Source organism: Schistosoma haematobium, chromosome 2 (assembly GCF_000699445.3).
Source record: "Schistosoma haematobium chromosome 2, whole genome shotgun sequence".
Classification (NCBI taxonomy): domain Eukaryota; kingdom Metazoa; phylum Platyhelminthes; class Trematoda; order Strigeidida; family Schistosomatidae; genus Schistosoma; species Schistosoma haematobium.
In genome coordinates this window covers 45,102,538-45,125,363 of record NC_067197.1, presented here as the reverse complement: position 1 = coordinate 45,125,363, position 22,826 = coordinate 45,102,538, and the positions used below count along the sequence as shown (strand labels likewise).

The following is a 22,826-nucleotide window of genomic DNA, read 5'->3' as shown; positions in this document are numbered from 1 at the left end:
ATAGATAGTGACTAGTAGTGGGATCCTTGTTCGAGTTCGGCGTTAACATGAACTCTGAGATACAGGTGCATAATGCTGACAAGTCCCAAATACGACAAAACATGCATCCTGGGTTCCACTGCTAGCTACTATTCATCTTTGCTTAAAAACCATTGAAATCTTGTATAGTGGTTTTTGAGCAGTTGACTCTGGATTCATACGTCCAAAGTACATACCTCATTTTACTTTATTGAAAAGTTACGTCGTATCACTGCAATCCTTATAAAAAGTGTAGCTGAAAGCCGAACACATAAGCATTGTCTTGATAAATGAGTTAGCTTTCTGGTCAAAACCATGCTAAAACTATTTATTGTAATTAAATAAAACTAGTTATTCTTTGTGATTGAGAATGCTAGTTGTATAATAAGGGATTCCAGCAGGATGATTCTTTCTACTAATTAAAAGAAAAGCGTAAAAGTCAGCGATTTATCCTGTTCTTTTATGATACATTTATTCAACGTGATTGTTTGTCACACGAACATCATGTAGACATACTGTGGATACAGTTGATTGTTAGTGTTATGGGATTGTAGTAGTTAGGTGTTGTTGTTACGTGTTTAGATATCACGGTGTTGATTGATTACGATAGTAGAATTCAATGAATTCTTAGATGTCGACAGTCATAAGTATCTAGATTATGAAATGTAAGCCATGTTAATGGAGTCTGAGTGATTGATTATTGAACATCTGTAAAATATTAAATGAAAGTACTTTGTGATTCCACGTATTCTTTGTTTAAGTATAACTGCTTAACATGCATAAACTGAAATGTTAGCTTGTTGCGATTTCAGTGTACTGATAAGCAAACTTCCTACTGTCCGATATGTTCTGTGGGCAACTTGAGTGACAGGAAAAGCATATTGTAAACATCTTTTACTTTCTTAAATTGCGAAATGCCACTTCAAAATTGTCGTGTGCTAATAATTTGTCTGTTCATACGAAGTGGAGTAGTCGAGAAGATCATTCATCCAGGTTGTTTTGATGATTTCTAAACATTGATGATTAAACATTTCATCTCAAGTACAAAAAATCTGTTTAGCTTCTGCAAATGTATATCACGATTGCAGTAACTAACTATCTGTTTGTCTATCAAATGCAAATTATACTGCTCAACATTCTTCGAAGTATTGACCGTCTATGATTGACTCTCACCTGTTGAGAAATCAAGCAATGTCAGAAATGCATCCATTCCTTATTTTTTCACAGAAATCTTAAATTTAAAATTGTTTATTTTATATTTTTCATTCTCTACGTTCATTCACATAACCTTCGAACTACATTCCCCACGTTTGGTTTTTCACTATCAATGGTATTATTTCTTCATTATACCTTGTTATTTTGAACACTGCCCATGTAAAATGTGACAACCTGGATTTATATACACTGAATAGAGTCATACGTTATTGACCAGTGATGATTTAATTCTATGAAAGTTACTAAAGTCACATCTATTCAATTAACTATCAATGTTCATAATTTCAATCTATGCTTGACTATGTGTGTGTGTGTGTAGCATTGTAGTGTGGCGTCGAGTCGCGGTCGACTATGATCACCACTACAAGAAGGTTGCGTACCAGATATCAGAAGGCGATTGAAGGTTGTATCGAGATATATTTGTTGGCAATCTCGTGGTATTGAAAGAATACCGAGATCGTGCCAAAGGACTATAAGCGGAATCACTGAGCAAACGTAAGTGCGTGCAAGGTCACAAGCAACGGAAGAAGGTATGTCTTTAGTACAGTTAAACAAACAAATACAATAAGACAATCACTGGTACAATTGGTCATAATAACAATTGTTTCCATTAAACCAGTCGTGTTCTCTCGGTAAAAGTAGGTCACCACAGCATCATCCAATTCGTTGATCACTTCACAATTCGTCAATTTCTAGATCCATTGTCCTACGTAGATTCGGACTTCAGTTGTATTATTACATCAAATTAGTGTATATTTTTCTTAAACCCTTTCAAACGTGTTATTTTATAAGATGGGTAGGTCTATCAGTTGTATTTATAATGACTTTATTTGATGAGCTTTCTAAGTTAGGTAATTTAACTTGGAATTGTTTATTCGACGTTGAAGCTGTCATTCACACGTAACTATTTGTTTGTTTTGGTGATCTTTAAAAGCTTTCTTAACATGCGATACCCATGTATTGTTAATTGAACACTAGATTCGGTTGCTAAGCTCTTCTATTAACCCTCAGGTTAAGTCTACACAGAGACTTGAATACGACAGAAAATATGCGAAACATGTGAGAAACGCTTTGATCCACAGGTTTGTTTATGTACAAAAAATCTACGATATTTATAGCATTTTAGATAGCCTTGTGCTTCCAGAAGATTACGGAACGCTATTAATCACAGTAGCTGTATAAGTAATCATCCAATCAGAAACTCAACATGTGACATTTCACTTTCTAGATGTTTCTGGCAAAACTTCTACTGAATGCTGATGAGATGAGATGCTTCTCAGTGTTTGCAGAGCCCTTCTTTTCAAGGAGCTTTTCTGGATCTCCCTAACATAATCTGGCGAGACTATAACTTATGGACGGACCAATCAGGTGTAAGATAACAGATCTCGGATTTTAGCGCGAAATTCACTCATCTATTTGCCTAAACGGATTTATGGCATTATAGCGGATGTCAGTTCGTGATGAAAACCCCAAATGTAGTTCCTACCTCTAACCACCAACTGTAAATCATAATTTTAATTCCTTACACAGGTTCATAACGCTCATTTGGCCCTGGTTGTTAAGTGGACACTCTCAAGGTCAGTATAGCGTCGCTCAAAGGTCCTCCATGAATTATAGTCTCATCCATAACCTTAGTAACTTATTCTTTGATATGCTTGAATGCTATTACGAGTTCACCTTACTCGGTAAACGGAACAAAGGTCAAAGATACAGTGACACAATAGGCTATTCTAATCCGTTGTTCACGACCCTGCTAACTAGATCAAGAAGTCTCGATAAGGCGTAGGGATTGTATTCTAAAAGCACCCAGAAAATATGAGGTCACTAAGCACACAAATCAAGCATATTTATAAAATGATGGAAACGCCCTTGGGAGAGCCACAAAATAACGTTCTAAACAAATCCGTCAACCAATGACAGTCAAGAATTTCCGAATGGGAAATGTAAGCTGTAGGTTAACTAAGCGTCTCTTGGCACCAAAAAGTAAAATTCAAATCTTCAGAATAAAATTACAAAATCAGAACCTTCTCCAAGTGAGTTCTGGGGATCTAACGTCCTCAACAATTTTCTAAGTTACTGTACCGACTTCTTGATATACGAAGATTAATGTATGGAACTGATTGGATTACGAAATTGTTATAACTTGTGGCCTGAGTGTCCTGTTAATGTATAACGTAATGATACCGTCAATTGGAGAACAGTGAATTATCGATCAGACCAATGACGCATAAAACCCGTACGAGCAGTCTAGAGTCTTTATCGGTCCTGCTTTCCGCTTAGCCCAGCCAGTTAAGTCCGGAACACCAATCTCAGCCTCTGAGATATGAATCCTTTATTTCAAACATACTGGGTTTATATACCATTCAGACAGACCACATCGTACCATAAAATATGAAACAAGATTTGGCCAAATGTTACTGTGAATGAGGGAGGTAGTGACTAATAGACAGGGCATAATTCAAGAATGGTAAAACGTATAATAATGGTTCATAGGTCAAAGTAAAGATTAGAATATGAGGAGTATGAATATGAATAGTTTAGTCATTTAACAATTATACGATAAAAATATACGTTTAGTATTGGACCATAAATGTATCCCAAAAAGTTACCATTCATTATGTTTCTCGGGACATAACGGAAACCTACCTAGTAGCAGTCGGATTATCATTTCGTTTCAAACAATTAATATTATGTTTTACTACCATTATCAAAGTAAGACAGAACGAACTGCCGCTCAGTGTACTCGTCCTTTATTTGATATACAGATATCTCGCCTTTGTCATAGATGACGTAAGTTGGCAAAAGCTAAACGAGCTTTTTAAATCTGTGCCGACTTTTCATAACTCTACGGAAACCGATAATTCCTAGAATAATCAAACCGCTCGGTGAGATTCGAACCCAGGACCTATCAGTCTAGCGCGCGAACACTTAATCTCTAGAAAACTGAGTTGGCCGGCATCCAATGGTGTTAATGTTTAACTTCAATCAATCCACGAAATTGCGCTACCGCCTACTATTGTTATCAGTGAGTTACCATCTCGCAACAAATCTGGTTGAACTCCACTGGTCACTACTTCTTACTAGAACTCCAGGAAATACATCTTAAAGTCAGTCACTAGTGAGTAGATGATAATTATTATGAGAAGAAGGGTTTTATAGAGATTAATTTATTCATTGCTCTCCATATCAAAATTGATAATCGCTGATCAGGATAGGTAGATTTATATTCGAAAAATTTCACTTTCATCATTAATTCATGTCTCCAATGACCAATTAGGATAATGATTACAGTTTATGTGTATTCATAAGTCATTAGACGTGAAAGAACGTATACCCTTGACTGTTGCATTATCGCTTGAGATGTCGATCCTCCAATACCTTTTGTCTGTGATCAATCTATTGAAATGGTACTTTTATAGTAAACTAGCAAGAATTTTGCTTATCATTCTAGTTTAACGAACTTACTTGAGAAGAATATCTTATTCAGATCTCACATTTTACGTATGAATCTGGCTTTGATCACGAACTAATGATCAATCGATCTAAAGTTGTGATGTCAAACTGAAGAGAATATACGAAAAGTGTGATTTCACTAAGCTAAGTAAGATGATATTGAAGTCTCTTGTTTAAAGACTACTTATCTGTCACAGTATACGTTGATAAGTTAGTGAGAAAGCTGGGAGCCCCAATTAATGAGGACATTAATTGTTAAACTACGTTATGTTAGTAGATGAAGATTATCAAGTTAGGGTCCGCACGATTACAGTGTTTAATGATTGATGTTCGGTGACATGACCTATTATCCGGTTTTAACGACACAGGTACATTCACTCTTTGTTTTCCCTTAGATTTTGAAAGATTTATCTATTTTAACACATAAACAATGGTACAAGGAGACACTAAATACATATACCCCGTCCAGTGCTTCTTAGTTTTCAATGGTGGTCTAACTTACATTGACTGATGAATTCAACTATTAAAATTACTACAATCTGCACAAACACCCATGTTGATCATAAGGAATACATGGAAAACGAAATACCACTTTAAATCAGACATTATCTCAAGTGAAATGAAATCATTGTATTACTACTATATCAATCATTCTCTTTTCTTAACCTTTTGTCGCCAGACACTTTCGATTGGTGATACATACTACTTATATCGGTTGACATCAGTATCACACATGACATTATCAATCAAATAGTCAGTTTGTAGATTGTTTTAATTTAATCAGTGTTATGAACTTAGTCATGAACCTTATCGACAAACTTACTAAAAAAGATCAATCAATATTAAGACGGTAGAAAAGATTTATAGTTCAGGAAATGGACAAGGTATTAACCTTCTTTGCCTTCGTTAGTTACCTAGGAAAGTATACAAGTTGTCTTCATATCTATGTCAATCACATGTGAAAAAATGTAAACGAAAATTCAATCGAGAAAAGATATTAAAATCTTCGATATAATCGTTATAACAGACAAATTATTATGTAATAATGATCAGTCGACTTATTGATAGTTACATATTTGAACAATTGACACAAGATCACAACATCAGGAGACAAAATAACAATTAGTAAAATAAAAGTATTTTAATGAGACGAAAATGACATGTTGATTATTCAACACAAATTAAACATTGTTTAAATACATATAAAATGTAAATCATTATTGAATTTTGCAGGCCACCAAATGCCCTGGTACGGCTGAGAGTGAGGTGAGTCTACTGTCCCTCTCATATAGACACGCGTATACAGTCACTGCCAGGGAAATTCTACTCATTGCCTACTCATCGCGAGGATGTTGTTTACGAAATTAAGAGGATTGGATATGGAGAGTCCATCTAGAGGAGTTGGAAGACCATGATTACAAACCAATAATGGGCTCCATGGTCCTGATGGAACAAATGGCGTATGAACCAACCGTTGGTCACTGGTTACCATGGGACTGCATCTCCTTACGATGCTCCACTGCTATGTTGATTAGACCTTTAGGTCGAAGGCTTCAGGTGTGTCACCTTAAGAAAATCACCTGCTTCGGTTTGGGCACCCGGGCAGTATCACAACCCTCACACAAAACAACGGAATTATGTGGTGCATATCTCGTTCTTGCCTCCTCTGGGGAGAATCAGCTTTTCCTCTCGAAATGTTCTCACGTGGCCACATGTGTACAACTATTGCCAGGGAAGTCCTACTCACTGCCTTCTCGCGAAATTACTGTCATTTATGAAATTGAGAATATGGTACTTTAACCGGATTGGTGGACACGGAGTCTACATGATGGATTTGGAAAAGCCTCATTCCAAAACAACGGTTCATATTGGCTCCAGGATCTTAAGAAAACAAATGGCATATGAACTTATTGTTGGTCACCGGCTACTATGGGACTGCAGGTCCTGACATTGTTCCACAGCCTTGTTGATCAGACCTTTGGATAGAAGGTTCGGGGTGATGCCCTTGGGCACACGGGCAGTATCACAGTTCACACAAAAATCAAGTGACTTGTGTAGCGCATATGTATTCAGTGCCCCTTTGTACCAATATTTGTGTTCAAATAAATAAATAGCTGTATGTTCTACATTTGTCTCCATCGTCTATTCATTATTTATGTCTATAAAAAATTCATCGATTGTATCGTTAGTCATTTGTAAGTGATATTCATAATTAGATCAATTCAGCATATTCTGATGAGTTCTATGTAACCTTTTATTATAATTTGTGACCCTTTGTACCCTGTTAATATACGATCATCAATTAAAGTCACCGACTTATTCATCACACCAATGATGCATAAACCAATACGTGAAGCCTCGTCTAACCCAACCGCCGATTCACTCTAAAATGTAAATGTCCACATCCATTCATATTGAATCATATAAATCAAACATACTTGGTTTATATACAAGCAACATCAGACCATATCACACCATAAAATAGAAAATAACAGTTGTGCCAAGATCAAGACAAAAAAGTGGCTGTGATTGTGAGAAACTGAAACTAATAGATTCAGAATAGTAAATTGTATAACAGAAAAATATGGACTGTCCAAGTCCACCAACCCGGTTTAAGCGCCGGACATTCGCTTTTCGTCCTCTCAATTTCGTAAACAACAGTACTGCCGCGAGAATGGAGTGAGTAGGACTTGCCTCGCAGAGGCTATATACGCGTGGCCATGTGAGAGCATTTCGAGAGGAAGAGCGGACTCTCTCCACTCTCGGCCGTACCAGGACATTTGGGGGCACAATACAATTATACAGTAAGAATAGTTTTCAGAAGTTTCTCATTATTTAATCTTTATTCGGATAGAACACTTTATTATGAATCCACCCAGTGTATAATTTTAGACTGAATAATTGATACAACTCCTTCATTATCACTATAATTAAAAAACTCCTAAGCAAATCATCACTACTATACTGGGCTAGTCAGAGCTATCCTAAATGATAAGTGGACGCTATTGAGCAATATTTGGCTTTCTTAAGCACCATAAAGTTGGAGGTTAATTCTATTAATGGAAAAGACAATCACGATAGATGCTCAGTGCTGTAGAGTTTAAAAATTCGAGTGCGAGACCGAAGATCACGAGTTCGAATCTAGCGAGCTGGATCGTAGGCCACAAACAAGTAGGACTACTAAAAAGTTCCTTTATTTGTGATTGTGGTAATCAAATAACTTGTGGACTTTGTGCAGACTACCGTGATGAGGTTGTTTTTCGATTTAAGGTGTTGGAGGAAGAAGTCCGCTAGAATAGGATTTTTTCGCTCGATCCAGATTGAGACTAAGGCAAATTATGACATGTTGCGAACTGAATAATAAAAGCAACAGTAACACTGGCTGCTACCATGTACCACAATATATACGGATGATTAAAGAGCGTACTGATGGCTACATTGACTTGTTTATGTATATTTTGTCCTTATCCACAAGTGGTATCTTCTGGGCCCAACCACCGGAGTGCACACAAACAATACTGAAGCTATTTGGCTGAATAAGTTTTTGCGACTTTATCATAGCTCCAAAGACCGACTATTATGAAGCCATATAGATGATTTCTACTATCGTATCTATTACGATTTCAAGACCTCTAAACCTTTTTCTAACCTTAACAAGTTTTGGAACCATTTATAACAAGTGTATTCACTTTAATTCTTTGATTTTGTATAATATATTTTTACTCTACACTAACCGTTCTCTGATTGGTCTCGCCGTCTGAACCAACGATCTTCCACTTGGAACGTCATCAACAAAGATAGTTACACTTTATGTTCTATACAACATACCAATGAAAGTTAATTAACTGATCAATTAAAAGAACTCATAAACCTGAATAATACTTATTTTTATTTATTTATTTTAACACATTGACATTGGTACAAGAAGGCACCAAATACATATGCACCACACAAATCTCATTCGATATGTGTGAGAGTTGTGATACTACCCAGGTGCCCAAACCGAAGCAGGTGGTTTTCTTAGGGGGCCATACCCCGAGCCTTTGACCTGAAGGTCTGATCCACAAGGCAGTGGAACATCGTAGGGAGATGCAGTCCCATGGAAGCTGGTGACCAACAATTGGTTCATACGCCATTTGTTCCCGTAGGATACTGGAGCCCATGTGCACTATTGTTTTGGGATCCGGTTAAAGCGCCGGACATTCGCTTTTCGTCCTCTCATTTTCGTAAACAACACCCCTGCTACGAGAAGGACTTCCCTGGCAGAGGCTATATACGCGTGGCTGTTTGAGAGTATTTCGAGAGGGATAGCGAAGCCATCCCGCTCTCGACCATGCCAAGGAATTTGGGGGCCTAAATTTCAAACCCGATTGGGCTATTTTGTTTACTACCCTACATATATGTTGTATAAGCTATATGGCATTCTAACATAGATACAAACAATATAATAAAGCAATTGAATTTCAATTGTGTATGTATGTGTTGTTCATTTTTTCTCGTTTTATTATAATCATTGATTATTTATTATTATTCACAGTACAGTATTGTGTACACATCCATTAGATAATTTTACAGATAAAAATAAGATAACAAAAAAAAGAGAAAAAAATAAAGAGAAACTTCCAGTTAGAAACAACTGAAAATAGGAGGGGGTGGGGGGTCTTCTGTCTTGTCCAAAAAGAAAAAAAAATTTAAAAAAATATATAATATATAATAAATAATAATAATAAACATTACAAATGATATGTGTTATTGTTTTGTTTTTCTTTAATAATAAACAACAACAGCCTAAAGATTAAAAGAACAAGCAATTAGGACTCATTTATTCACAATAAACATTCAAAATAATAATAATAATAATAATAATAATAATAATAATAATAATAATAATGAATAATATAGTTTACCCCTTTGTTTTATACCTTCTATAGAATATATTGTTATATAATGTCATAATGATAAGTGAGATCATGAAAAGACTGGTGGACTTTGACGAGCTTTTCTATATCAAAATATAAAGAACAAACAAACAAACAAATAATGAATGTTATATCAATAGTTAAGATCATGAATATAAAGTATTTAAAGATTATTTTCATGAAGTGTTTGATATTAGAAAAACAACGATTGGAAAACTAAGAATGTGCAAATATGACGTAGATTAAATTTGGTCCTATGAATTTTACAATTGAAGTGAGAATAATCGTTTTTAATCAGTGATTTGGAATCTTCAAGTTTGGATATTTGATATAAACTATCAATCAAACATATCAATTATAGGCCAAATGATAGGTGACTGATGTTGATGAGTACATACTCAGTCAGTTACAAGGAATTGAAAAGGGAGACTGATTATGAATACAGTGGTCTTGAGTGCTGTTAGAGGTATGAGGGCGGTTATCACTTCCCGGTTGCCCACACCGTGGAAGGGTTCTTCTGGAGATACCTGAAAAGGAAATTTGACTAGAGTTGGTCTTAGTGACCGCAGTGCCCAAGGGACAACTACTTGTGGTCGGCCACACACGACCATTTTATGGGTAATTTTTGTGTTAGCTCTGTACTTGTTGAGACCTTACCGCCGAAGACGGATATCCGTGGGTTAAGGCGAGGTTTGCATTTTTAGGGTCGACTTTTTTTGAACCCATCCCTCCTTGTGGGAAGGCAGCATCGCTATCATGCTGGTTGTCTGAAGGAAACACCTTACTGCTGTCACACCTCTGTACAGTCAGCAGTACGACTTCGCCTTCGGACCTTGGGTTTGTTGCTTTTAGTCTTACCGCTCATCAACCGACCTGTCTGACATGGTAGGACCTTGAGGAACGGTTGTTCCAGCCATTATAGCTCGGTTGGTTCATCACGATAGGCAAGCCCGACCACCACGTCAAGGTAGCAACAACGGTCGGGATGAGTACATACGGGTGACTGACTAAATGATTATCCGACAGATAAAGAGATATGCTATTCCTTGAAATTGAGCACAATCATTTAAGGGATATACACTTTTTTTTAAACTGATTGTTTAACCAAAGTATATCCATGAAATAAAATACCTTTGAAACAAATGGTCTTTACGAACCTATTGTACTGACACGACATGGTTTTGATACACACTTTGTTCTTAACTGAAAAATTATTTATTACTGACAATAACAATCACGTCAAGCAAAACTCAACTGCATTGAGTTGATATATACGGAGAGATAATATTTTCCAAAGCAAACAGAGGGTAAGCTATGAAGGAACACTCGTGACGAAAAACGTGAAAATTCATAGTGAGCGAAAAAAAAACAATAAACAACTGTTGAAATTACTACAACCTCCACAAAACCCCTTCTGATACTAATCAACATATGTTCACTAATGACTGGCTTCAAGAGGTATATCCTGGAGTTCTAGTGAAAAGCAGTGACCAGTGGAGTTTAACCGGGTCGTTTGTGAGATAGTAACCCACTGATGACAATGGTGGATGTGTCGCTCAATTTCGTGGATTGGTTGAAGTTAGACATTAACACCGTTGGATGTTGGCTCAGTGGTCTAGTAATTAAGCGTTCGCGCGTGAGACTGATAGGTCCTAGGCTCGAATCCCGCGAGGCGGGGTCGTGGATGCACACTGCTGAGGAGTCCCACAATGGGACGAAACGGCCGTCTAGTGTTCTCAGGTTTTCCATGGTTGTCTAGCCTCAATTGACTCATGATCTCAACTATTGAAATTACTATAATATACGCAAAAACCCCTTCAGATACAAAACAATAAAAACCATGAATACACTAGAAACAATTACCAATTAATTGTTGTAAAACACAATAACAAAATGATACATACCAGCAAAAAAGGAGAAAGAGAACACGCTACAAACATGAACACATACCACCAGTAAAAATCACACACAAACAATAATGTACAAACCTTTGTATAGGAAGTGTAAATTTATGTTAACTGTAAAGCAATGAAAACATATCAGAAATACAATGAAAAGAAACAAATCATTATTCAATCATTTAAATTGTAGGGACAAAGACAACGAGAGAGCAGTAAATCACAATCATAATGATATAATTAATACAAAACTAATGAATAATCAATAAAAATTGAAGATCAAAATGGGTTATGCCGATTGACAGGAGAGGGAGAGACGGTATAGAATACAGTCAAATTTGAATTTATTTAACTGTTACAGAGTGATTATTTAATCTTCTATTTGCCTGAAAAGTTAGATATGTAGTATAATGATAAAATGTTCAATAGTAAGCTGAGACAATTTTATATCACTCTTTAGTTTGACTTAAATGATGGATATGAATGTTAAAATGAATTTGTTAATGAATGAAGTGAAATATGCAAATAAATTAGTGGTGATATAATAGAAAGAAATACAAAGTGATTTTAATGCTAATTTTCATTTATCTATTGCAAAATTATATCATCTATGCTGTAGGCGAGTTGATCATCGATAAGTTAAACAAAAAACATATTGCTAAGCAGTTGGTTTAGTTTTACTTCATGATTATGAGATGCAGCCCCCAAATGCCCTGGTATGGCCAAGAGTGGAGAGAGTCCGCTCTCGCTCTCGAAATGCTCTCACATGGCCACGAGTATAAAGCCTCTGCAAGGGAAGTCCTACTCACTGCCTTCTTGTGGCGGAGGTGTTGCTTACGAAATTGAGAGGACGAAAAGCGAATGTACGGCGTGGTGCACATGGACGCCAGTATCCTGATGGAACAAATGGCATATGAATCAATCGTTGGACACCGGCTACCATGGGACTGAATCTCCTTACGATGTTCCATTGCCTTGTGGATCAGACCTTCAGGTCAAAGGCTCCGGGTGTGGCTCCCTAAGAAAACTACCTGCTTCGGTCTGGGTACCTGGGTAGTATCACAACCCTCACACATATCGAATGATATTTGTGTGGCGCATATGTAATTGGTGCCTTCTTGTACCAATATCTATGTGTTAAAATAAATAAAAAAATTATTAGATGTGAGTGCTTTGCGGTAGATGAGATGAATAAGTTAAAAGTACAACACAGTGTGGTAACTTGGACTAATTTGGATCTATGCTAGGTTAAAGGTTGATTATTATTGACTGATACACAGATAATTCTCAAGTAAAATATCAAGACCTTAGGTAGTTGAATCAATAGTACTAAATATTTAATAAAACGGTCAAATAAAACTCGTTTTCTTGTTCTTACAACATACTACTGTAATACGGTAATAGGACCGGTGAACAAGATTTTACTAACACTAGACTGGTTGGTCGATCGGTACACTATAAACAAACTGGACCATGTTATACTAGATACAAGATCCACTACCGAAAATGCTGAACTAGAATATAGTCTTGTTATAACTTGTGACCTTTGTGCCCTGTTAATATATCATGCGATATGATAATCAATTAAGGTCACCGACTTATTCATCACACCAATGATGCATAAAACAATACGTGAAGGCTCGTCTAACCCAACCGCCGATTCACTCTAAAATGTAAATGTCCACATCCATTCATATTGAATCATATAAATCAAACATACTTGGTTTATATACAAGCAACATCAGACCATATCACACCATAAAATAGAAAATAACAGTTGTGCCAAGATCAAGACAAAAAAGTGGCTGTGATTGTGAGAAACTGCGACTAATAACACTAGACATTATGTAACATAATTAGAAGCAGCCAATGTCCAATGAGTCCAGAGTAGAAATCAGTGATGGAAAGGAGATCATATATTAAATAGATAATGTCTATCAGTTCACATTCAATGGCCAACCATATGTTACTTTAACTACCACACATCAATATTTTAAACCAAGATTATGATGAATATAAACACTAAAAAATGATGGGGTAGTTGACTTTGCGACGCAACATGTCCCAGTGACGTAGTAGAGGCAGTCCTAATGACTTGTTTTACAAACATAAAAATTCAACATACAACATAGAATTAAAAGGTATTTACAAAAGAAACGACTTGTCCTGATTGAAGTTTATGCCACCAAATCCTTAGTGTTATATCCTAGTGAAGATTAAATTACAGGTAACTTCCAAGGACTATTTATGGACTAATATTCTATAAATATTCTTATTGTATAACTATTCAACAATTACATTATGCATATTTATATTCCTCTTATTACAAGCTTTATTTTGACCTATAATTCATTATTGTACGATTTACGGTTCTTAAGTTATGTTCAGTTTATTAACTACTGCCTCCCACATTCACAGCCACTTTTTGGGCTTATTTGTGTACAAATGTTATTTCTTATTTTACGGTACGTTGCGGTCTGTCTGGTTGATATATAAACCGGGTATGTCTGAAATAAATGATCTGGTCTGATCTGCTTTGATTCGCTTCATATTCGGAAGCTGGTATTGTGTTCTGTACTCAAGTGGAAGGGCTCGTAGGACATAGGACCAATAAGGACGCTAAACTGCCCACACCGGTTGGACGTCATTGGTTGGCCTAGTGTGAAGATTCGTATAGGTCGTACTCGGATTGGTAGATAAGTCGCGTGATAGAAAAGTCAGACATCCAAGGTCATAACACTTAGTACAACGGAGGGTGAGGCACGTCCACTATCCCAGGACTACAGAACTATTTGGCTAGAATTAGACATTCTTATTTTAAGCCTCAATGAAAAAAATCAGCTACAAGTAGAGTAGTGTAGTGAACATACCATAAAATAAATGTGAAGGCAATAAGTAGATGGTTTCCATAGAATAAACAAAAGGAATTAACTTTGCTGTGGAGTAGAGACTGAAGACACTATAGCAGTTCATTTACGGATTTCACCATGTTGTTAAAAGCAAGCAATCAACATACCGAAATAGACACACATAGTGTCTTTAATTATTAGTAAAAAAAATGAATGATGGTTACCGTAATGAAATATTGGGAAGAAATGAAAATTCAAAATCACAAAATAACTAATAAGTGATTTTTCTAGAGGATCCAATATGAACATTTACCAAGTATAGACTCATTTACTCGGTCTTCCGATATTTTTATGAAAGCTGATAATAATGTAGTGAACGAAAACTACTTATATCTGTCAACATAAATAGTATACACAAAAATACTACTCAACTGCTTGAACAAAACTTAGTAAATTAAGGTTCGAACCTGAGATCCTACACGTCATATTTCTCAATATTTCGTGTATCAGTCAACAATTTATACCACTAAAATAGATGTTTGAGATATCTAATCGAAGAAAATCACTCCTTGTTAATTTCTATGATAAAACCGATCAACCAAGAGGTCAACATAATTAATTTAGTATCAGAAAGGGCTTTGTGGATATTATAGTAATTTTAATAGTTGAGATTATGAGTCAATTGGAAGTAAACTATCATGGAAAACCTGGAAGCACTGGACGACCATTTCGTCCTGTTGTGGGACTCCGCAGCAGTGTTTCCATATATATATGTAATGATTACATAATGTTACAACTGACTAACAGTGAATAGTATATATTCTGATATAATCCTCAACAGAATCCAAAAAGAACATCATACAATGTTTAACCGACAAATTTACTAAGCGCATGGATTGAAGCTTGAAACTCTATGCACTAAAATCGATTGATTAACTTCATCATTACATTTATTTAGAGTAAAAAAGACAAACCATATCCTATTTAAATAGAATAATACATACTATAAAGCAAGCCCTCACTTGGAATTCTCAAGGCCAAAGGAGAAGAGGAAGACCAAAGAACACAATACATCGAGAAATCGAGACAGACGTGCGAAAAATGAACAACAATTGGATAGAACTAGAAAGGAAGGTCCAGGACAAAGTGGGTTGAAGAATGCTGCTCGGCGGCCTACACTCCATTGGGTGTAACAGACGTAATTAATTAATTAATTAATTAATTAATTAATTAATTAATTAATTAATTAAGTAAGTAAGTAAGTAAGTAAGTAAGTAATTAAGTAAAAGTACTACATATTATAACCATTGAAAGATACATATCAGTCTTAAGCCTTAATAGATCTAAAACTGAATACGATGACCAAGTGATGCACATTAAGATGTCTAAGATTTTAAAATCATAAATCAAAGTAACATGCATAATGGATAAATAAGAAATGATTGAACGTAATGAACCATATTACTTTTAATGGTAATGATGATGGAAAGAAAATAAGATGGAAACCAGAGTGTTTACTCTCTCTCCCCCCCCCGAAAAAGCTTTATTCAATTATAGAAAGATATGATTCTGTTGTTGTTATTGATATCACACAATAGAATGATGTAATAGGGGAATATAATCTCATTATTTATTACTTACTTAATTTGCACATCGAATTAAACAAACGGATGAAGGAAATATTGGACTATAAATAATATGTATATCATTTATAGTATAATAGAATAAAAGATAAGTTATATATAATTGAAATATTATGTAATGAAAGTGAATATGATATATTAATGGTATAGATAAATCTACACTAACCATTCAATTACATGTTTACCTTACTTTTAGAATAAGTGAGAAATTAATATCCCCGGAAGTTTTCTTGTAATTATGTTCTAACAATGTTACAATGTGAAATATGTAGATATTCACAGTAGAAAAAGCTACGTCTTAAAAAATCAGTTACTAAGAGTAGGAGTTTCCGGTATGTCATTTATTTGAACACATAAATATTGGTACAAATCGGCACCGAATATATATGCGCCATACAAGTTACTTGAATTGTGTGTAGGCTGTGATACTGCTCGGGTGCCCAAACTGAAGCAGGTGGTTTTCTTAGGGGGTCACATTCGGAGCCTTCAACGTAAAGGTCTAATCCATAAGGCAGTGGAGCAACGTCAGGAGGTGCAGTACCATAGCAGCCACTGACCAACGGTTACATCATACGCCATTTGTTCCATCAGGATCATGGAGACCATGTGCACCAGTGGTTTGGAATGAAGGTCTTACAACTCCTCTAGGTGGACTCTCCATATCCAACAACCCGGTTAAAGCGCCGAACATTAGCTTTTAGTCCTCTCAATTTTGTAAACAAAACCCCTGCAACGAGAACGTAATAAGTACTTCGTTTTATGAATTAGTTGTACTAAGGATGTCGATATTTTTTTGATATGACATGCAGTATTAGACTGACCCCATATGTCGAGAGTGGGGAGTGTTATATTCGAGCGAAGAATAAATTACGGGTAACTTCCGAGGACTATTAATGGACTAATATTTTATAAATATTCTTATTGTATAATTGTTCAATAATCACGTTATAGGTATTAATATTCCTCTTATTATAAGCTTTATTTTGACCTATAATTTATTATTGTACGATTTACGGTTCTTAAGCTATGTTCAGTTTATTGACTACTGCCTCCCACGCTCACAGCCACATTTGGCCAAATATTGTACAAATGTTATTTTCTATTTTATGGTACGTTGTGGTCTGTCTGGTTGATATATAAACCGAGTATGTCTGAAATAAACGATTCGATCCGATTCATATTGCAGAAGCTGGTATTGTGTTCTGGACTCAAGCGGACGGGCTACGCAGACATAGGACCAATAAGGACGCTAGGCTGCTCATACCGGTCGAACGTCATTGGTTTGGCATAGTGCTAAGATTTGTATAAGTCGTATTTCGACTGGTGGATAGACCACGTGATAAAAGCTGGACATAAAATCATAACAGGGAGAGTCAGCTATCCCTCTCGAAATGTTCTCATATGGCCACATGCATACAACTATTGCCAGGGAATCCTTACTCAGTGCCTTCTCGCGGCATTACTGTTGTTTACGGAATTGAGAGGATGGAGCTTTAACCGGGTTCGTGGATACGGAGAGGCTATCTGGAGGAGTTGGAAAACCCTCATTCCAAACAATTGGTGCACATGGACTCCATGATCCTGATGGAACAAATGACGTATGAACTAATCATTAGTGATCGGTTCCCATAAGACTGCATCTCCTGACGTTGTCCTACTGCCTTCTGGATCAGACCTTTAGGTAGAAAGCTCAGGGTGTGGCCCCCTAATGTTTATGTGTTTAAATAAACAAGTAAATAATATTAGACTGATTGGTGTATGAAGTCGGAATTTATGTTGTATCGAAATTACTTATGCCAAACAGTGGAGGTGTGATAACCTTATAATTAGCTAGGATCAATAGTCAGAGTCATCCTTATACGGTATAAGTAGAACCCCTGCCAATTTATCAGGAAACAACTGTTCCCAATCGCATTAACTGGTCTCAGTGTTATATGACGAATAGGTTGGGGTTAGAACTGTACCACTGAATTCTGCCCTGGAGGTGCTGATGACCATTAGCTCGTCACAAATCCTGAAGGTCTTCAGTACGATCCCTTGAAGGGTTGTGTGCGCACAAACAAAACAAACGCTCAGTGCTCTGTGGTCTTCAACGGCACTTAAAAAGATGCCAATTTGTGACGATTACTACCTACATATTAAAACAATCTTCAAAAAACCCTATAATATATATATTGGAAACTGAGATGTCAATAGAAGAACAATTTAATTTAGTCCAGTATAACTCCCTTACTCTATAATGTCTTAAGAGAATTCCGAATTGCAAACGATTAAGAGATTCTTTTTGTACGAAACAGGATCTACATGTATATTATACAAACTAGACATATAATTCGTAGTAATTCAACAATAATCCTCCATGCAATACAACAGAGGTCAAGTACTCCAGAAACACCTGATATTTCAAGAAGTTGAAATAGTCATCGAACAACTCTATTCATATATAGTCACAGCTATGATCACAGAGCACAACAAAAATAACCAAACAAAAAGGAAAGAGACTGAATAGATAATAATAGAGGTCACTAGGATGATATAAATTGAAAGAAAAGTTACTGGAGTACTTTTCATACATTCAAACAACTAGTCATCAAAAAAAGTATTAAAAAAGAACCCGGATAATTTAAAGACCATTCTAGTAGTAACAGAGAGTTGACATAGTGATTTATTTGTTGCTAACAATAATACAGTTCCAACAACAACAACAACAACAAAAAGTTATACAAATCATTTACTTACCGTTTACCATATACAAAATGCACAATAAGGAATGCTATACCAAGGCATATATGTATAGAACCAGTAATTAAACAAATAATTCCAAGTGTTGGATTTTTTCCACCTAACCAACTAGTATTGGCTAATATAAATGTTTTTCTACCACCAAATGAAGTAACTGGATAAACTGAAAATGAAAAAATGAAATAAAGTGAGGATATCAATGTGAATGACATTGTTAACTAAGTAATCAAAGTGATAACACAAGCCAGTCAGTCAGTAACAACGTAGAACTTCGTACGTACGTACATCAGTTCGAGTTGCCACACCACATTAGCACACAGATGCAGTTGTCGATTCAAATCCTGTAGTGGTAGAGGTAGTAAAGGTATAAGCAGTAATCGGGAAGATTAGGGTTTGGAGATGTTATTCAATGAGTATAATCCAATGAAATAAATTTCGAAAGAGAAAAAAAGGGACATGAAGAATTCAGAAGATTAGAATTTGGGAGAGCACAAAGAGTGTATGCACCTGTGCCATTGCAAACGATTTTGAGCCATGTCATTCAGTCTCTAACCATCGGTTGTTATCATCTCACGGATCCCAACCAGATAGTCTACACCTCCCAACATGGCTTAGCCACTTGTCAGTGACTTCCTGGACTTGTGCCATGTTTTGTTCTGGCCGCCCCTAGCTTTCTTCCAACCTACTCCTAAATCATGAAACGTCGCACATCGGGGCAGTCAGTGGTTGGGCATACGTAACACGTGTCTCAGCCAGTGTTTTTTTGAGTGATAACACAAAAACTATAATGTTTGATACAATTTATTTTTTTAGGATTAATAAAGGTGGTTATGACTGCTTACTATTGTCAATAGATGAGCTACTCTTCTCATTACCTTGTTAACACTGAATCATTCTTCACTCAACAATCTGGTCAGAAATGTAATATTGGGTTATGATATTTGTCTTTCTTAAAATACAGATAAAACCCCATGTTGGTGAATGCAGACTACTTGGTTGTCCTACGTTTTAACTGACTGACTGAAAACCCCATACACTTGAAAGGCTATATGTATCATGCATTAATCTTAAGAAACATATGTTAAACATTAAAAGTAATTCGTATCTTTATTGTATTGAAGCTGTACAATCTCAGCTATATCATCAACACACATTTAGTGATACTGACAAGTGATTGAAGACATGTTTTGAAAGGATAGAAAGATATATATATATATATATATATATATATATATATATATATATATATATATATATATAGAGAGAGAGAGAGAGAGAGAGAGAGCACTAGTAATTGTAAGCGTATGCCACATGCTTCAAGTATAGTCACTGTCTAACACTTCAAGCTTAGTTATAGAACAGTGTTTTCTCTCATATATGAATAATAATTTGAACGTACCACTTCTGACATTATTTAGCTTCTATAGAATGTTGTGAAACTACAGAAGAGGATACTATTAACTGACGGACGGAACAGTAATCAAACTTTCTTAATATGCGCTAAGATTTTATTGACGGGTAACGAAGCTCTGCATGTGCTGGTAACTTTAATTTTATTTCTCTGAACTAAGTGCTTTGATTGTGAAGCTTTTTTTTTTTAAATTCTAGGCAACATCGTTAGAAGCACAAACCTCAGATAGAAGTGAGAAGTGACTAGCAGCTTGTCCTATCAATGTTGAAACTAACAGGTTGTTGTCATAGTATGCACAGTTATAGAAATTATAAAAATCTGTAAGATCAAGGATCAGGTCAAAGCGTGAGACGATCAAGATAAATATGCAGACAATGAAAAGAATCAACAACAACGAACCAACCAAGAAGATGCTAGCCATTCTCATGACGAAATTTCTATACCTCGCTTCTGTCTGAGGTTTGTGCTTTTAACGATGCTTCCTGGAAAGGCAAAGAATCATTTAGATCAGAGAAAGTGATTTCAATAAAATCGTCCCGTTGAGTGACAAATCTTTATTATAATCTCATGATCGAAACTTATTCCAATCAATATAGATCAATGAAATTGGGAACTGAATATTGTTAATTATTCAATGAAACTGTGAAGTAGTGGTTTAGGGGATTGACCTTCAGGCAAAAAGTTCTAGGTTCGAAACACGCCTCGTCTAGGGTGATGAAAACTACAGAAGCAAGTTAGTTGGGTAAAACAACAATATACTTTCTCGACTCAGTCAGTCAGTAACAACGTAGAACTTCGTACGTACGTACATCAGTTCGAGTTGCCATACCACATCAGCGCAGAGATGCAGTTGTCGATTCAAATGCCGTAGTGATAGAGGTAGTAAGAGTATAAGCAGTAACCAGAAAGATTACGGTTTGAAGATGTTATTTAAAGAGTATAATCCAGTGAAATAAGTTTGGGAAGAGAAAAAACAGACAAGGAGGAATCAGGAGATTAAAATTTGGGAGAACACAAAGAGTGTATGCACCTGTACCATTGCAAACGATTTTGAGCCATGTCATTCAGGGTCTCTAACCATCGGTTGCTATAATCTCACGGATCCCAATCAGGTAGTCTACACCTACCAACATGACTCAGTTCACTTGTCAGTGACTTCATGGACTTGTGCCATGTTTTGGCTTGGCCGCCTCTAGCTTTCTTCCAATCTACTCCTATACCACTGAACATAGCACGTCGAGGCAGTCGGTCGTTGAGCATACGTAACACGTGTCCCAGCCATCTCAACTGATGAAGTTTCACTACTTCATCAATTGATTTGCCATCCTTACCTAGTACCCGTTTCCTAACAACTGTGTTACTTACTCGATGGTCACAGAACTTTCTCAACTACTATCTCTCTAGACTGATGTTTAATTCATAACTAGTACGGAATAGAATACTTTGTTAAAATCAAAACAAAACCACCGAACAATTGTTATGATATAATTTGAAACTGCTCAGTAAATCAAACTACATTTAAATTAATAATAGTTGTGTACTTATTACTTTGATAGCCTTAAAAGTAGAAGGCAAATGAGTTTTATTGATATCTGGAGAGTAGTTGATATCTCCTACGAAAAAAGATGAAACCATTGTTAAACATCTAGTCTTTACCAGCTATAAACATGTCAATTCGTGAAGTGAATATGGAGAGTCCACTTAGGGGAGTTGGAAAACCCTCATTCCAAACCAATGGTGTACATGGGCTCCAGTATCCTGATGGAACAAATGGCGTATGAACCAATCGTTGGTCACCGGCTACCATGGGACTGCATCTCCTTACGATGCTCTACTGCCTTGTGGATTAGACCTTCAGGTCAAAGGCTCCGGGTGTGGCTCCCTAAGAAAACTAACTGCTTCGGTTTGGGCACCCGGGCAGTATCACAGCCCTCACACATATCAAATGAGATTTGTGTGGCGGATATGTATTCGGTGCCCCTTTGTACCAATATCTATGTGTTAAAATAAATAAATAAATACAATTCGTGAAGTTCGTCTAAAGAGAATTAGATACAATGGAGAGCAAATTTCAGTAAACAAGATAACAAAATACTCACAGTAGTTAATAACAATTTCATACGTTCCTGAGGGTAGACCATTTGAGAAATCATCTTTATGAACTACAAAAGCGCTTAATTTACGAAAGTTTGGCAAGGCAGCTATTCTCATCCATACTAATAGAGCTTCATCAGTCTTAAATGGACTTGAAGATCTCGCTTGAATTGGTTGAGGCCAATTAGGTGGCTTGACTGTATTATTGAGAGCTATAAATAATCAAAATTATTAAATATCAGATATTTCAACAAAAGATCATCAAACTGATTGAGGTCATTCAACAATTCTCAATGTAAGAAAATAAATATCATAACATGGTCAATATGAGTGCGAGCCAATTTTTCATTTGAAAGTGACGAATAATTCAATTCGATTTATCGAGAAAACTTGAACGAATGAACAATATTACTGAACCTGATCACTTTTAAAAGAACTATGGATCCCTGTTAATGTTGATTTTACTGGACGTTTCACGGTATAAATTTCCTCATGTGTCGCTGCTAATCCCAGATGACTGAAGAGAATGCATACGAACAGCATCGTCTCAAATGTTACACGACCTCATTATACATTCATATATA

The 22,826-nt window shown here is 36.0% G+C and overlaps 1 protein-coding gene across 2 annotated transcripts in view; it reads right to left on the bottom strand.

Moving 5' to 3' along the window:
• Positions 1–348: 348 nt before the first annotated feature.
• The window catches only part of TMEM30A_5 (Cell cycle control protein 50A), a 28,323-nt gene continuing 5,845 nt past the window's right edge, over positions 349–22,826 (bottom strand). Inside the window, exons 4-7 of one of the 2 annotated variants that reach the window (XM_051215344.1) lie at positions 22,248–22,454; positions 18,735–18,900; positions 15,994–16,039; positions 349–9,688 (exon numbers count right to left, since the gene is read on the bottom strand). In XM_051215344.1, the coding sequence (XP_051068557.1) occupies positions 15,994–16,039; positions 18,735–18,900; positions 22,248–22,454 (419 nt within the window). In that variant the 3' untranslated portion in view covers positions 349–9,688. The remainder of the gene's footprint in view (positions 9,689–15,993; positions 16,040–18,734; positions 18,901–22,247; positions 22,455–22,826) is intronic. The other variant, XM_051215343.1, reaches the window with a different exon arrangement.